This window comes from Lissotriton helveticus, chromosome 7 (genome assembly GCF_964261635.1).
Source record: "Lissotriton helveticus chromosome 7, aLisHel1.1, whole genome shotgun sequence".
Lineage (NCBI taxonomy): Eukaryota > Metazoa > Chordata > Amphibia > Caudata > Salamandridae > Lissotriton > Lissotriton helveticus.
This window is the reverse complement of record NC_136068.1, coordinates 1,795,458,417-1,795,476,781: the sequence shown is the minus strand read 5'-3', so window position 1 is coordinate 1,795,476,781 and position 18,365 is coordinate 1,795,458,417. Positions and strand designations below refer to the sequence as shown.

The 18,365-nt window shown below is 46.6% G+C and overlaps 1 protein-coding gene across 18 annotated transcripts in view; it reads left to right on the top strand.

The window, feature by feature from the left end:
* Positions 1-18,365, top strand: part of LOC144770773 (phospholipase A2 inhibitor NAI-like) — a 1,245,443-nt gene that overhangs the window by 435,167 nt on the left and 791,911 nt on the right. For all 18 annotated transcript variants that reach the window (XR_013599013.1, XR_013599018.1, XR_013599014.1 and 15 more), the window contains one exon: positions 10,320-10,472. Coding sequence is in view for 10 of the 18 variants with exons in the window: in XM_078655522.1 (XP_078511648.1) it covers positions 10,320-10,472 (153 nt within the window). In the remaining 8 variants the exon portion in view is untranslated. The remainder of the gene's footprint in view (positions 1-10,319; positions 10,473-18,365) is intronic.

Below are 18,365 nucleotides of genomic sequence, written 5' to 3'. Positions count from 1 at the left end.
ATAATAAATGACATTCTATCAGATCTAGATCTCCAAGTGGCTAATACTCCAGACGATAGAACTAATTCCCTAGAACCGACATATGTAGGAAGAGGTTTTAGCACTACAGTCGATTATATCATAATATCGGCTAGCTTACAAACTAGAGTCAGCCAGTTTGAAGTCCTGCCCACCACCTTGAGCGATCATTCAATCCTTAAATTAGAAATGATTTTAAACCACCAACAAGCACTACCTCTGACTTTAGCTAGGGCACTGACCCAGGAAAATATAATTCTGGGCCAAATAAATGGGTATACAATAAAGTGGGGAAAAATTAACCCAGGAGAACTCACTCAAGATCTGATAAAATTGGTATATCCCCAAATCAAGAAGTGTTTGGACCTACAGACAGAAGACGAGGAACTTCTTACCAACTTTGCCCAAATCATGGAAGAAATCAAATCTCTACTTACAGCAAAACATAAACCAGGCCCTCGACAAATCACAGGATGGTTTAATCATGAATGCACTCGGGCTCATTCAAAACTTAAAATAGCATTAAATAAAGATGAAAGGGACCCCCACGCTATACCCGCACTAAGAAAGGAATACCTTCTCACCAGGAAAAAGAGAAAGGCGGAGCTAAAGCAAGCTTTGTGGGACGAACTTCATTCTAGTGCCCAGGAAAAAAACAGCCAGGCATTCTGGAGAGTAGTGAGAGCCCCATTTCTAGCTGATAAAAAAATCCCAAAAATTGAAGTCGCTATTGACGAGTTAGAATGAGTATCACACTTCTCAAAAATCTTCCAAAAACAACAAACAGAACAAGAAAATGAAGACAGTAACTTAGTAGTTCCATCCTACCCCATCCAAATAGATTTTGAAATCTCCGAGGTCCTTCTGGCCCTGAAATCAAGCAAAAATGGAAAAGCTCCAGGACCGGACGGAGTTCCGGTAGATTTCTTTAAACATGACACAGATCTCTGGGCTCCGATCATCACCAGAGTATGCACAGCTGCGGCAAAGAAAGGAATCATGGAGTCTTGGACAAGGTCTCTGATGGTACCGATTTTCAAGAAGGGCAACCGCCAGGACCCCGCCTGCTACCGCCCAATATCTTTATTGGACTCATTGGGAAAGATAGCAGGCAGGGTGATCCTGGAGCGACTTCAAAAATGGGTGGAACTGAGAGGCATCCTGTCCGAGTTGCAATTTGGCTTCCGGGAGGGGTTCGGTACTGTGGAACAAGCCCTAAACCTCTCGATCATAATCGGTAAATATGTACATGCAAAGAAGGACAAATTATATATGGTCTACGTGGATTTGTCCTCCGCGTTTGACTGCGTTTCTCATACCAAACTGTGGTCCCTCCTGTCACAAATGGGAGTTGATCTACCACTCCTGAACTTTTTGAGAGAAATGTACTTCAAACCCTCTGCCAGAGTCCGCTACGGTAGGAATGGTGAGCTGTCAGCGCCCCTTAGAGTGGAGCGTGGAGTCAGACAAGGATGTGTCCTGGCCCCTTTCCTCTTCTCCCTCTATACTAACAACTTGGAGGTTGAGCTTTTAAAGGGTGCCCAGGACCTCCCACAGGCAAAACAACGCCCGATTCCCGCTCTACTCTATGCGGACGATGCTGTCCTGCTGGCGCGGACTCCCCTCGAACTTCAGAGGATACTCAATAGATATTCTCACTTTATGGGTACTCTAGACCTTCACATAAATGTGAAAAAAACCTTTGTGATGACGGCAGGGGCCGGGAGAAAATACCCCAAAGACATAACCCTTAAGAATCAAAAAATAGAGTTTGCAACCGAATATTGTTACTTGGGTATCACAATAGACAACAAATTGTCCTGGAAAATGGCAGTTGAAGCAAGGAAACACTGCTTTAAGAGAGCGATAGCCGCCTTGGTGTCTTTTTCGCAAAAATTGGGAAAACGACCGCCCCTAGAATTACTAGCCATTTACAGAGCAAAGTGCCAATCAACAGCACTATATGGAGCTAGCGTATGGGGCCATATGGATGTCTCTTCCCTGCAAGTTGCAGAAAATAACTTTTTGAGGTTCCTCTTAATGGCCCCAAAGCGATCCTCTACGTATGCATGCCATGTTGAACTAGGCGTCCCGTACATTGAGGACTTGGCAAGAATACAATCGCTACTCCTGTGGCGCCGTATTTGGACATCAGAAAAAAATGCTCTCACAAAGACAATAGTGGCAGACGCTATGAGATTAGACCATGCCCTAAAAATAAAATGGCTAGCTTACATCAGGAAATTTTTTATTGACCTTGGAATTGAAAAATACTATTCTACTCCTGAAAAAATCGGCGAACTCTCAAAAAAAGAACTACAAACCCTAGCCCTGGGACATTTGCAAAATCTAAGACTACAAATCGAAGCAGGCAAACCATCTGTCCAACATGCTGTAATGGTTCAATCCACTTTCTCGATCCAGCCTTATTTGAATCTTGAAACCAGCGCTTTTGATCGTTTTCTTCTGGTAAGATTCAGATTAAATTTATTTCACAGGCTAGTAGCATTCCCAGTAGCAAATGCATGGGACACGATTTTACCCCTGTGTCCCTGCGATGAAAAGTCATTACAAACTACATCACATACAGTGCTGTTTTGCAAATTTTATCATGAACATCGCAAACTTTGGTTATTGATGCTGCTAAAATCTTGGGGATTCAGACAGTGCCGTCCTGCTATGTTGAGCTTACAACTTTTGGACACTGAAACTACCTGTTACCATGTTCTTAATTTTTTAAAATGCATATATAGACATAGAAAAAATCTGTAAAGCAAGCTTCGTTTAACTCACAGTATTTGTAAATAGCTTTATGAAAACTTAGCAATGACTATGAAATTAATCTGCATTTTAAATTTATGTCTTTTTTATTATGTATTAATACTGCTTTTATGGATTTCTAACATTGAAATTCCGAATAAAGAATTTATATATATATATAAATAAGAATGTTCTCAAGTTCCAGATCTGCACAAAGTTCTAGATTGTGTGGGCTAGGCTCGGGTTGGGGAGGCCCACCGCCCTGAAATTGTTTTTGTTCTTGGTTGCTTTTCAGAGGCGAACATGGCTGTTGCACACTATTTCTCCTGGATTGGGTGTGTGAAGCATTTGTAGTATTAGGAGCAAACCTTGGCGAGGGGGTCGGTGTACCAGACGAAATTCAGATTTTTCATAACCTTTTTAACCCCACTCATTGCAGTCTGACAACCGACCTCTTCAGAATATGCTTACACTGCCTGCGTTGGCTTCTTGGGTGATGTTTTTGTAGACCAGATAGGCTGAATTGACAAGGATGTGGGCTTGATGGGGTCCTGTAACCCACATGCCCGCTGGTTGAAGAGAAGATGATAGCACCTGGATCTTTAAGAAAGAAAAATTTGGAATACATTTTCGGCTGTAAGAGATTGGTGCCCGGACTCTTAGGTAGGGACAATTCGCCGCCAAAGTCCACGTGAGCAGAGCTCTGTTCACATTGTTTGTGATGGACTGGTAGAGTATCTTCCTTTGGGTTCTATCCAGTTGGTTTTGTTTTCCTCTTAACGCGCTTAGCCACCCTTGAGTTGGCGAGTGGCTATCCCCTAACTGTTCCTGATCTGATGTTATTTTCAAATTTGCAGCCTAGTCTTTCCGGTCAGGCCAGTTCCGAAATTTCCCTACCGATTACTGCGTCTTTTGTATTGATATGCAATAGTATGTTTAGTAGCTCTGTTGTTATTCCTGGGCACCTGATGTTGCTTCACTGTTTATTATTTTATCCCTGCTGCCTGTTGACCTCAGACTTATTTCTTCCCGCTTCCTTCGGCCACTGTGCTCCTCCCAGCTGCCTCTGCATGGTGACTTCCGTTTGTCCTAAGTGGCCCAAGGGGCAATTGACTCCTCTTTGTGTTAAAGACGAGGCTGGTTGGGTGCCAGGGTCCTAAATAGGACCATATACAACTGTGGATCACTAGATCTAGCAGCAGGGTTATGGTTAGCGCTTAGCAGTTAGGGTGCTGTGAGTGCTACAGTTGCTTCCCAGGTCAGCTATGAGCTTCCTGTTGCCGTGCCCGGTGGTCGCAGGCGAGGGGCAAGCAGGGCTGCAAGTGCTACTCAGACTGGTGCAGGGGGAACATGAAGGCGAGTAGCTGGCAGGCAGACTGGGGTGCAGGTGGCAGAAGACAGGGGGATGGTGGGTCTCCTGCTTACTAGATATTCACCATGCCACCCAAACCCACCCCACAACTTCTCCTGCACTTATCACTCTTACTGGATGTTCTCCCCACTGCCACTCCACATCTACCTCAGACTCAGACCTCTGGATCTAGCTCCTTAGCCATAGTCCAGTTGCAGCCCCAGTGTCATCCACCTGCTTCCCCCACTTTCCCTCAACTGGAACTGGCTCCTGCCCTGTACTGCCCAACCGCGGGGGACATGACAAAGGAACGACCACAGCTTTGCTGTGAGGGCCAGCTGATGAGTAAGTCGAGTGGGGCCTCCTGGTGTCATACAAACCACGCCAGGGACTATTGAGACTACCTCCACGGGACACCAGGACGCTCATAGCAGCCTCCGACTGTTAGCATCTGCACGCTCTGCGCCGGTGTAATCGGTCGATACTGAGGGCAGGTTCCTGGCAGTCAATGGCCAGGAAGGCAGGGGGTCGGAATTGGGTTGAGCAGAGCAGAGCCCTCGATACGCAATGTGTAATGCAGCCCTCCAACTCTCCTCCAGCATCGATGCGTCAGCCGTCAGCTGTTTACGGGTTCACCATCACTGATTCTGACTGTACCCTGGGTTCTGCTAACCATATCCAGGGCCACTGCTACGTTTAAAAAGGTAGATGTAACAGAGAACACTTACAATTGGCAATGACAGACCGTATAAGTCCATAGTAAATAATCAGGCCAGGGGGGTGCAATATACTTATAAACCCTTTGTATGTAATATGGCACGAAGTTTTAGACACCTAGCAGATTTCCTGCACTTGCATGTTTATGTTGCTGTGTGCCTGCTGTCCTTTTAAAAGCAGTACTGCCTTGCAGCCTATCTTTAAAAGTAAATGCTCATAATTGGTATTGATAGACCCTACACGTCCCTCATATATAATAAGACTAGGGCGTTCAAACTGCTTATAAATCCCTAGTATATAATAGGGCATGGATGTTTAGAGGCCCAGCAGAGTTCATGCAATATGTGTGCACTACTGAGTGCCTGCTGTCATTTTAAAGGCATCCTGGCTTAGCACACTGTCTTTAAAAGTAAATGGTGTGCAAATTTGACTTTGGTGCAATGGACACATTAAAAGTGATAATCTACCTTATGTTTTCGTATTAGGCAACCCCAATCTCACCCCTAGGTGAGCCAGGGATGAAGTGGCATGTAACTATATGCAGGGACATTATAAAAGATGTTGTATATGCCCTGGTGATGGTAAAACTGCCCATTTCATTTTCTCCCATTGTAGATACATAGTTCCATAGGTTAACATTGCAACGTTTTATTTAGGTATACGTATTGCTAAGAAAGGAGGAAAATATCATTCAAGGACTTAAAGTCTGGTATTGATAAAATCAACTACTTGTCACTTTTGGATTTATCATAACTAGTACAGAAGAGTAGTTATAGAACTCTCCACCAAGTCCAGCCTTCTGGTGGTCTCTGCTGATTGGTCTGCCTTAACAGACTTAGCCAGGCTAATTTGAATAGGTGATAAGTGGCCTGGCTGGAGCAGAGCTCTGAATATGTGTAGGATAAGCCATAAAGTGGTGGCTGGGTAAATCAAACTGAGCTCAAAGAGAGAGCATATCAGTAAGGAATGCCAGATGTACCTTCCCCCATATCCTGTACCCCAGCCAGACGGCAGGCATAGAACAGGAATTTGCTGAGGTCATGGGGAGGAGAGCTGATGGAAATGAGGCACACTGTGGGTTGGTATAGCCAGCTCTTACTCTTCTGGAGAGAAAGTGCAGTACTTTGCGGGACAAGAAGATGCCATACTTTGGAGGAAGTTGTCATGCTATTGGGTGGCACCCAGCCATGGGCGGCTCCTCCGCAATGGCGGAGTAGCGTCGCTCCACTGGCTCAGAGCCGGCAGGTAAAAAATAAAATGCTATACTATAATCATTTTATTTTTCATTTGCTAGCTCTGAGCCACTGTGTGCAGGGAGGGACGGGCTAGATATAGGAGGGGGAGGAGGACTGGTTTGTGCACTTATAAGTGTGCATGTGTGTTTGGCCTACCATCTTAGGCCGGCCAAACATACATGTGCACTTAGTGCTTTCCAACCGGGCTGTATTGAACAGCTGGGTTGGAGAAAGAGCACAGACTCCTTGTCCTGAGCAGAGCAAAAAACTAGCCTGCTCATTTTAATCCCTGTGCTGCTCTCATTGTCCAGGGACTGCACAGGGAGTCTCTGCTGCTGTTCCAATGTCTGCTGGCACCAGAAAGCAGCAGAACACCAAGGCACGAGGAGCGATGCACCCAGCAGCTTCATGAAAGTGTTTTTCATTATTCTTACCCCCCGCAGAACCCACCCTGCGCTCCCCCATACCTTCTCCATCTGCCACATCACCTACTCGATGTGCCGCCTGCCACTTCATCCAGCATCTCAATGAACTGACCACCTGAGTGTCGCCCAAATATGTGAGAGATGCATTTTCTCTCAGATCTGCTGCCTGAAACTACAAGGAGAAGGACTGCCGGCTCGGCTCAGGATCTGCACCCAAAGGCCTGCACTCTGAATGACAGCACCCGCTGAAAAATCTGGTAATACAGCCCTGAGAACTGTACCTTGCTTTAAGTATTAAGGAGTGGGCTTACTGCAAGCTACAGGTCAACAGAGTCCACCTGCAACATCTCCACCAAGAGTCCCCAACTTGGAGTGTGCCCAGTGAACCCCTTTAAGGATTGGCCAGGTGCACTGTGAAAATTGTAGTCCGACATCCCAGAGACCATCTAGGAGATTCAAGACCTTTGAATTGGTGATTTGTACACTTTAACATTCAAGTATAACCTTCAGGAACACCTCCTGAAGTTTGGGGAAATTTGGAGAACTTGTGTGAAAAAGCTCCATAAGGTGACCAACTAGACGGCGAGAGTCGGACTACCAACAACTGCGACCCGGCCAGGGTTTCAGGTTCGTCCCACTGAAAGCTCTGGTACTCCAGACTTTCAGGATTTGACCAGGCCTCGCCGGAAGTCATACCGGCAAACCCTCGCCAAATCTGGCCAGCTGTGGAGGGTTAAGCGGCGTCGGAAAAAAAAGCTCCAGAACAGTGTGAAGGTTATATTTTGACCAGGGCCTCCCACTTAGTGTATCCAACATGGGCTCCATCACTGGTTACCTCGAACATTGACTTTGTGGCGGTCAAGCACAACCAGATGTCCCAGAGTGGCGCTATATGTTTTTATGCACAATAAAGTGGTTAATCTTTTAAAAAATCATATCTCTGGTTCCCTACATTGTTTGTTGTGTTGGTGTCTATTTGTTCATACAAACATTTTCTAGTTTTATGAATTGGTGTGGTATTTTTATTGTTTACTGTGCCTTATTTATTTGATGTATTCTTTTTTTTCCAAGCTTTACACTCTTGTCTCCTAAATTATACATGACTGCTCGTTGTCAGCTGCCAAAGGCAAGAGGCTAATTTATTGAACCCTGTTGTGTGTTGGTGGCCTTATTGGTAGGTGCATACTTACCCCTACCGATAACCCGCATTCCAACATTCATCCTTTAAGCCACTTCTGGGGATGGGCATCCATCCTCCTATCAAGCTGTTGCTAAGGGAGGATCTACAGCAATAGGGGCAGGACCCTATACTTGGGCATCCTCACTCTGCACCTCCATGATCTCCAAGTGGACATTGAGCTGCAGTCGATAGTCTCCTTCGATCTTCCTCCCGAACTCGATGTTGTGATTCTGGACGATTTGTAGCTTGCTGTAGCATCCATCAGATTGACCTGCTACAAGCTAAGATGCCGGAAGTGTTGTTGTTTGTTTTGTCATTGCCAGATCCTGCACAGGTGTCTGCTGTATCTCTTGACACTGAAATTGGTCTTTTCTGGTTGTGATGACTTCAGCTCCTTGCATTAGTGAGCTGCTGGAAATTTCGTTCCCGCCACCATGCACAACATTCTTTCAAGATAACCTTATGTTGAGAACTCGAGCTTCATTTTTGCGGAAGATAGTAGCACCTTTCCACGTCTGGCAGGCTATCACTCTTCTGAATATCTTTGCTCCACCTAACCCCTTCAAAGAGGAGGCTGTTATCTGGACCACTAGAGAGCCGTCAGTTTCTATATTGATCGCACCACATCATCCAGTGAACAATACATTCTTTGTGTGCTTCTTGAAAGTGAAGAAGGGCGAGGCAGTGCAGAAAAGAGTCTTCTTTGGGTGTGTAGTCTTCTGCATAAAAATCTGCGATGTGCTATCTAAGAAACAGACATTTGAAGGATTGAAGGTTTGTTCCACTCGTGCCAAAGCTACTACTGTAGTGCTAGCATGTGTAGTGCCTGTCCTGGATATCTGTCAAGCTGCTATGTGAGGATCAGTGAACATGCTCAGAAAGCATTATTACCTTGAAAGTCATGTCTGTCAGAATGGGTAATTTGCCTGTTTGGTTCTGCAGGACATTTTGGTTTGCGCCACTCACCAGATCCACTACCAGAGGAGGTACTGTATTGTTATCTATTCACAAGGTGAGCAATTTGAGGCTTGAGGTATCCATCAGAAGATGTTACTTACCTTTGGTAACACTCTTTCTGGTGGTTACTCTTAACTGCAGATTTCTCACTGAACCCCACCTCCCTATTCTGTTGAATGGGTTCTTTGTTCATCTAAAAAGGTTCCAAACTGGAGATCTTCACAAACACTAATCTGCTGATGGGCTGTGGGCTGAGGATACAAGCAATCCTTAGAAAGCAACTGATGTCCTCACGCCTGGGTGGTGCTTTTATGCAACCTGCTTCTCACTTTCTTAGTGTAAAAATATCAGTGCAGAGCCATGCAGTGCCATCTCCTGGGGTGGAAAAGTACTGATTTGAGTTTGTGGATCCAGTCTGCACCTGGGGGATATTCACAAGATGAGGAATCTGTGGTTAGATGGAGTATCCACCAGAAAGGCTGTTACCAAAGATAAGTAACTTGCTGGTTGGGCAAGCTCTATGGCTGGGGACTTGCACTACTTAGCATACACCGGCATCAAAAGACTGTGTGTGAAATTGATAGCTTCCCTCACTCACTGGAGGAGAGGGCAGCCGATAAACTGAATTGAAGCTGGGTATGCTTGAGAGGGAGATAGCAGATAATGTACCAGGGGGCCTTACAGAAGATATCCAGGGAGTGGCAATGGCAGAGGGACCATGCAGCAACATGACTAATTACAGCAAGTGTGAACCCTATTCCTCTTTTACTGATTGAGTGCCAAATGAAGCTCTTAGAGCCCTTCATTACTGAAAAGCCCAGTAAATGAGGCTATGTGTCCATTAGGGGATGCTTTCGAGTAAAATACGGTGTGCTTCAGTGGAACCTAGATAGACCTAGATAGACTTACTGAATTCCCTTGGTCAGTCCTTATTTTTAAAAGGACACTTAAACACCGACAATTAATACCTGTAAACTCTGACCCACAAACCAATGCACTCCCTCTGAAGATACTGCTGCCTTCCAATATACCTGGAGTTGGCTGTAGGTACAGGTTAGAGCTCCTGGGCTCTGGTAAGTTAATGCTTTATCTCCATGGGAACACCTCTTCATTAGACCCCGCAACTTATCATGTCTTCTGTGATGTATGAATAAATGGGCTGGCAGCTGAACACTACTAGACTTATTAACATATGAAATACAACCACATGGAGGTGTTAGACCCCCTATAGGCCTCCCCTTTGCCATGAACACCATCTAATACTTACTAGTAGAAACATTTCACATCTTTCCCAGGCACAGCCATAACAGAACGATAGAGTCTATGCCACTTGCAAGCCTAGTCAACGACTGTGATGACTCCAAAGTCAAAATGTGAGAGTTTGTTTATATATTTGACACACCCCCTGAAATATTGTCCAACGAGAGTTGCTTTGAAACTCATCAAAATTACACCCAGGCCAAAAGAAGGGTTTTTGATCAGCTCTTTCCCCATGAAACAAACAAGCCTCTCAAAACATATTTTAGAGTTTTAGAAGCACTGCTTTCCAGAATGTCTCTAAATGTTTTAAAAAGACTTGCAGTTTGATTTACACACCACCAACTTTCTTCTGTAGTTGCTCTGAATTTGGCAAATGCATTTTCAAATTCTTATTTGGGTTTCTGCTTACTGTGCAGGGGTTGGAAAAACAACAGCTATATTCATCAGGAATTGTGGCACCAGAAGCCGAAGGTGTGATAAAATTGAAACTGTGACTGCCACATATGTGAAAGTAAGAGGTAACACTACCTGCTGCAACACTGACAACTGCGAACCCGCCATACCCACAGGTACGTGAGAGTGCTACTCCTACATCTTCTGCAGTACAAACACTTTGATGTCTGCTCACCCACATATGTAAGGACTCTGCATGACCATGGGACTTTCCCTTGCTCAGCCATACATTCTCACCATTTTGCTGTTGTGTTCCTAGGCAGCGCCTAGGGCCTTCCTTCTTGTAGTTTGTATTGTCTTTTCCTACATTAGTTGTGACAGGCAGGTCTCCAACCTTATAAATTTAAGCCATGAGTACAGTGCCACAAGCAGTTTGCAACAACTGGCCCAAATTTCAAACGCCTTGCTTGGCCAATAGCCATCCTTTCGGACAAGACTTTTGAAGAATAACCAGAAATGTACACAGGGCAAGATAGACCATAGTAGATGTTTAATTTCATTTGTAAGAAGATAAGACGGGATGAATGTGCAGGCACTCAAAAACACTGTGAGGAATTGCACTTGTCAGTGGGGGAATATGGTACCATACCTAAGTGCCTCTCACTCCTGTGTGGTTAAACTGACTAACCAGCAAAATGTGGTACTAATTCTCATCTTAAACATTCCTCCACCATGGACATAATGGTCATCCTATTTTATACTTACAGGTTACCCTACTCTTTATTTGCGCCTGATGACCCCATTTGACCACATTTTGCTCTTGGAAGTGTCATTTGGGAGCAGAGCAATCCTCAATTCTTTGGTTTGTCACAACTTGAGAAGGCCTGCCCTGCTCCATAATCCATATTTATATATATTTAGTTAAAGATTTGTGCTGTGCACAGCTGTACCCAGGGGTTTCTTGGCACAGAAGCAGTAAGGTTAAGAATTTAAGACGTTGCAGATTAAAAATGCCAGGTCTTCAAACCATTATGAAATCCAAGCAACGACGCACAGGTTCTCAGTGTTCAGGAAGCACTTTCCATAATTTTGGGCCTAAGCAAGAGAAAGAGCGCCCTTCCATATTGGACAGGCCGACGCTGGGCACATTAAAGAATGCCTGATTCAGAGATCGCAAAGCTCGAGTAAGCTGATAGGGCACCAACAGGTCCTGAATATAACGAGGTTCCAGTCAAGATTTGGCCTTGAACATGTAACATAAGGCTTTAACTGTAATGTGTTTAGAGATTGTGAGCCAGTGCAGCTCGTGGAGAAGATGAGAGACTGATGTCAATTTTTTAAGTCAGTACCACAGTCTAGCAGCCACATTCTTTACTAACTGTAATCTGTGAATTGTTGCCTTGTCGAAGCCCAGGTATAACACATTGCCATACTCCAGTTAATGCCTGGTTCTCAGTCCTTTGAGCTGGAGTGGGGATTGTTAGAAATGGGATTTCTGGTTGGCTAAGGCTTGCGCCAAAGCCAGGCAGAAACCACCACTCTAGTCAGCGCAAGGAAGTTACACGCCAAAGATAACCCCTGCTCACCCCCTTGGTAGCTTGGCAGGAGCAGTCAGGCTTATCCCGGAGGCAATGTGTAAAGCATTTGCGCACGCACACAGCAACAACATCCCAGGCACACCACAAAAGGAACTCCACACAAGGTTATATAAAAATAGCCTTTGAATTCTCATAACACATCAGATAGTAATCACACAATATACATTGTGCCAACTGGCATGGGCAATATTCACAAGGGATTATTTACACAGGGCAGGGCCACGTGGGCCACTGTCAGGATTAACACTTAGCAGAAATCGGTACAAGTAAATATAGATCATAAACATACAACCAGTAACCACTGTAATCACTGTACTCCACCTCAACCTGTAACATAAACTATAATATGCACAGTCATATCAGGCGTGAATTACATCCTGCGCCAACCTCACCAGCATGAACACATTATGCAATCTATCACTAATCTAAACACATTAGACCCTACCTCCTAAGTATAACTCACATTAGGGGCGTAAATCACAGGGTGAAACATAATCTCACTAGCATAACCACATGGAATGCAAGATAACCTCATAATCATAAACCACAGTTTAGAGGTATCAGCTACAGGGTGTGCAAAACATACTATACACAATAAATTTCCTAGCACCACATCACTTTAGCGCATAATCACATTAGGGCCTTGCGCCCTATACATTTACCAGCCCCCCACCCCCGGCCAACTGGCCATCCAAGAAGGGCTCAAATGCCCTATGTCCAGAATGTCAGGGCGCACTGCTAAGGCAGCGCCAGTCAGGGGTGAGCCATCTGCGCAAACCTAAACGTTGCAGCTGCCCACTACTTGCTGGGCAGCTGCGAACACTCACTGGAGGCCTAAACGCTGCACCTGGAACTAAGTACTGCGCAGCTGTGTAGGCCAAGGTAGGGGGAAGGATTGTGTCTCACTCCTGGGTTCACAAGCACCGGTCCCTTGAAAGAAAGAACCTAAACGGTGCGGCTGCCCACTACTTGCTGGGTAGCTGGGGATCAGCAAAACTGCGGCATGGGCTCTCACGGGCCCTAGGAACAAAACTACCACAAGTGGGAGCCTTCTAGGCTCTGAGATCAACTGTCCCCGGGGAGCACACTGGCTCCATCAATACTGAGGCCCGTTGAAGGGAGAGAACTGGCCCTTGGGCAATAAGGCATTGGCCCCTCAGGGCCTGGGGCACAAGTATACAATGGTGGAAGCCCCTCGGGCTCTAGGAATCATTAGGCCAGTGGTGGAGCCATCTGGCTCCTAAAATAAACTAAGCGGGCATAAAATCTGTTTAGTTCGTGGAATTTGCGGATTTTTGGCAAATTCACGGTCCGCGAATCGCGTGAATTTGCCCCAAAATCTGCAAATTCGCAAGCTGCGGATTTTTTTGCTTGGTCGCGCTTGAAAAATACAATATCGCGTGCGCTGGGTTGACTTACCGTGATTCTGAGTACGCCGAGTTGTTTTTCTCCCAGTGTGCGTGTGCTGCTTCATTTTGGATCTTGCTGCATGATCGCGCGTGAGTTTTTCGACCGCAATTACGTCATCGCGGTCCACCATCTTGCACAGCGAGAGTTTGACAACGCGAGTACGTCATAAGGGCCCACGATCACGCATCGCGGGAGTAAACAATGCCGGACACGTAGATGCGGTGCGCAGCTGACATCCGGCGGGAGATTTGAACAGCTCGCTTTCCCGAAATTGCAAAAATTGCAATTCTGCACAAGAAATCCACCGCAGGCAGCATAAACCTTCTGGAAATCATGATTTTGATCAGATTGAGATTTGGCTGCTCTTTTTTGTGGAAGGAGTCCATTTTTAGGGGGGGTGGGAGGAAGGAAGTGCCCCAGAGTCTCCAGCAGGCGCCTCCCAGTGCTTTGTCCATCTCCTGGTCACTTTTCATTTGGATCTGGAGCTGGAAGGATTACTTTTTGTGTCTGTTGCTGGATATTTGTATTTGAGGACTTTTTGGTCTTTGGAGTTTTTGGATCACTTTTGGATTTGAGATTTTACAAGTAAGTTTGTGTTGTTTGTTTGGGACATTGCAGTTGCTGCAACTACAATTTTAAAACTTTTTCACAACTTTAAAAAAAATATATTGTGGGTAGCCACAGCATCCAGTAGGCCCAGGGTTAGTCATGGGTGCATGATACAATTGTTTCTGTGAGTTTTGTTGAAATAAATCTCATTTATGTCATTGAATTTTAGCTCACTATATGTTGATTTTTGTTTTGATTTTGGGGTGCCTGTAAAGCCTCACTAGCCAGTAGGCCCAGGGGTAGTGAGTGGTGCATGCATGGACCAAGTCTTTCTGTGGGGTGTCTTGATTTTAAACATCATTGAGGGCATGGATGGCATAGGATTGTGGTGATTTATGTGTGTTTTCTACTTTTTGGGGTGGTCTTGGGGCCTGGCCATGTGGGTGAGGGCCATTTTGAGGCCCAGTCCATTCAGGGCCTGGCCATGTGGCTGGGGACAAGGGGCCATTTTGAAGCCAGGCAGTGTGCTCAGGCCTGCACCCAGTTTGCCTTGCTTTCAACCATTATGCCCAGGGGTAGTCAGTGGTGCATGGACCTAGTCATTCTGTGGGGTGTCTTGAATTTAAACATCATTGAGGGCACGGATGGCATTGGAATGTGGTGATTTTTGTGTGTTTTTTGACTTTTTAGGGTGGTGTTGGGGACTGGCCATGTGGGTGGGGGCCGTTTTGAGGCCTGGTACAGGCAGGGCCTGGCCATGTGGTGGGGTTGAAGGGGCCATTTTGAAGCCAGGCAGTGTGCTCAGGCCTTCACCCAGTTTGCCTTGCTTTCAACCATTATGCCCAGGGGTAGTCAGTGGTGCATGGACCTAGTCTTTCTGTGGTGTGTCTCTTGAATTCAAACATCATTGAGGGCATGGATGGCATTGGATTGTGGTGATTTGTGTGTTTTTCGACTTTTTGGGGCGGTGTTGGGGCCTGGCCAGGTGGGTGGGGGCCATTTTGAGGCCTGGTACAGGCAGAGCCTGGCCATGTGGTGGGGGTCGAGGGGCCATTTTGAAGCCAGGCAGTGTGCTCAGGCCTGCACCCAGTTTGCCTTGCTTTCAACCATTATGCCCAGGGCTAGTCAGTGGTGCATGGACCTAGTCTTTCTGTGGGGTGTCTCTTGAATTTGAACATCATTGAGGGCATGGATCGCATTGGATTGTGGTGATTTTTGTGTGTTTTTCGACTTTTTGGGGTGGTGTTGTGGCCTGGCCATGTGGGTGGGGGCCATTTTGAGGCCTGGTACAGGCAGGGCCTGGCCATGTGGGGGGGGGGTCAAGGGGCCATTTTGAAGCCAGACAGTCTGCTCAGGCCTGCACCCAGTTTGCCTTGCTTTCAACCATTATGCCCAGGGGTAGTCAGTGGTGCATGGACCTAGTCTCTCTGTGGGGTGTATCTTGAGTTTAAACATCATTGAGGGCATGGATGACATTGGATTGTGGTGATTTTTGTGTGTTTTTTTTACTTTTTGGGGTGGTGTTGGGGCCTGGCCATGTGGGTGGGGGCCATTTTGAGGCCTGGTATAGGCAGGGTCTGGCCATGTGGTGGGGGTCAAGGGGCCATTTTGAAGCCAGACAGTGTGCTCAGGCCTGCACGCAGTTTGTCTTGCTTTCAACCATTATGCCCAAGGGTAGTCAGTGGTGCATGAACCTAGTCTTTCTGTGGGGTGTCTTGAATTTAAACATCATTGAGGGCATGGATGGCATTGGATTGTGATGATTTGTGTGTGTTTTTCGACTTTTGGGGCGGTGTTGGGGCCTGGCCATGTGGGTTGGGGCCATTTTGAGGCCTGGTACAGGCAGGGCCTGGCCATGTGGTGGGGGTCAAGGGGCCATTTGGAAGCCAGGCAGTGTGCTCAGGCCTGCACCCAGTTTGCCTTGCTTTTAACCATTATGCCCAGGGGTAGTCAGTGGTGCATGGTCCTAGTCTTTCTGTGGGGTGTGTTGAATTTAAACATCATTGAGGGCATGGTGGCATTGGATTGTGGTGATTTTTGTATGTTTTTCGACTTTTTGGGGTGTTTAACTGATGTTCCTCTGGCTTCCATTGCTTTTAGGTGCACAAGAGAACCACCAGTGCCAGGAAGAAGTCCTTCAGCGGTGTGTGCAGGACAACGTCACGTGACGTCACGTCTGGCCACAGACAAGACAACTCAGCAACTCATGCAACTGCGGCCTGCTGTTCTTCTGAAATCTGAAGAAGATGGGCCCAAAGAAAGGTGGCCGTAGCGCCTCAGCAAAAAAAGTTGCAAGTGCCACTGCCAGTAAGAAGGAACAGAAGAAGCAAGTGGCACCACCTACCAAGGAGACTGGTGTGCTCACCTACACCTGTTTTGGGGAAAAAAACTACGCCTGCAGCAGCAGCGGTGTCCATCGGGGGACCAAGCTGTTAGCAGCACCTCCACTTCATTGGGCTCAGTGCCACCACGCCACGTTAGGTCCAAGACCATGAGTGCTGCTGCGGCAGCCACTTTGGTTGTTCAATCACCATCGACCAGTGATGTTGGCTCATCACAAGAAAGTACCATCCAATCAACGCCGGGTGTAACTCAGCTGACGAGTGTTCAACAACCACAGCCGCAATGACAGCCACAGGTGCAACTAGTACAAGCGCAAGTACATGGGCAAGGACAGGCGCAAGGAGAGGCGCAAGGAGAGGCGCAAGGAGAGGCGCATGGAGAGGTGCAACTAGAGGTTCATGGAGCGGCACAACTGCCTACAACGCTTGTTCCTCCAGAATTAGGGGCACATCAGGAAATTGATATTCAAGCGGAGGTATTATCCGAGGAAGCCACTCCTCCTAAGGATGATCCAATGTCTTCCAGATCCCCAGCTAGAAAAAGGTCAAGGAGGGCTACTACTACTACAAGTTCTTCTTCAAGCCCCCTTCATACTGATGACCTTGATCCTGATTGGAACCCACAAATGCAGTCTGAGAGTGAGGCATGCCATGAGCCGACAAAGTTAGCTAAGCCTAAAAGGAAGGTTCCCGCAAGGCTTCGACTTATGTGTGATGACGACGAACAAGAAGTGGTGTCTTCTGCTGCTGATGAACAGTCTGACGACGACCCAGTCATCACAGACTTCACTCCAGCCCCAGCGGGCATGCAGCAGACTGACATTTTCACCCTATCCTGAATGGCTGCTGAGCGGGATGTGTGCAGCATGGCACTGGTACCACCACCAACGCAGTTAACTACAACACCAACACGACCTAGAGCTTCCATCTTTTTTGGTCAGAAGGGCCGGCAGGGACCTCCATCCAGCTCGATCTCCATTACCTCAAGTAGTGGTGCTGTAAGTGAACAACAGAAACAAATTCAGCCACGCCCATCCTCCACTTCATCTGGCATTGAAAGTCAAAGTAGCACCTCCACCACCAGCAGACATCTCCAGTCCCCAGTTTGGGACTTCTTTGCTGTTATCCAAAAGGCAAAAACATGGTCTTTTGTTCGATTTGTAAAGTATTGGTTAGTCGGGGTAAGCTTGGTACCAACTATGGTAACGGAGGCCAGAGAGGTCATCTCAAAAAACACCACCCTATCCAGTGGTATGCGCACCTAAGTAAGATCCAGGAAGTCCAAAGTAGAACTGATCCAAATATATCTATTCACATTGCATCTGATGCTGATAAGGGGCTGATTGTGCAGGGGGGAAGTCAAGAACCGACTGACATTTTTTCTGGTACACCCAGGACCCCTGGCAGCAGCACTGCAGTGGTAGCGCCCACACCCTCTACCCCTGCAACATGTATGAGGCACACTAAGAGTGTGGGACAGACACCAATGCAAACAACTACATCAATGAGCCTAACTGGTTTGAAGTCTGCATCATCATCATCATCATCATCATCACGTAAAACGGTCCAGCCCACGATTAGAAACATGTTTTGGTCGGAGGCGCCATTTGAACGCAACCACTCAACGGTACGTCTGTATAACGCAAAGCAGGTTAAAATGCTAGCGCTGGACCTTTTCCCTTTTTCTTTCGTGGAAGGGGCAGGTTTTCTAGAATTTGTGGCAACAGTCTGCCCTAAATGGAAGGTTCCTAGCTGGTCCTATTTTGCCAGAGTTGCGGTTGCAGCACTACATCAAGATGTGCTGGAGGTGATTGGGGCAGCTTTGCAGAAGAGTGCTGTTCACACTATCCACTTGACAACAGACATGTGGACCAGTTGCCAAGCCCCTGATTACATTTGCATAACTGCACACTGGGTCTCTTTTGCAGGGGTTAGTGACAAGACAAATACAGGTGTTGACCTGGACACAGTTTTTCAAGCTACTCGGAAACATGCAACATTAGCCATGTTTGCCATGGAGAAAACTCATACTGCACCTAACCTTTTGGACAAGTTTGATAGGAAGGTCTCTGAATGGCTGAATACAAGAAATCGCACAGTTGGTTATGTTTCCACGGATAATGGCAGTAATATAGTTAAGCCATGCATCAAGGTGGCTATTTCAGAGTGC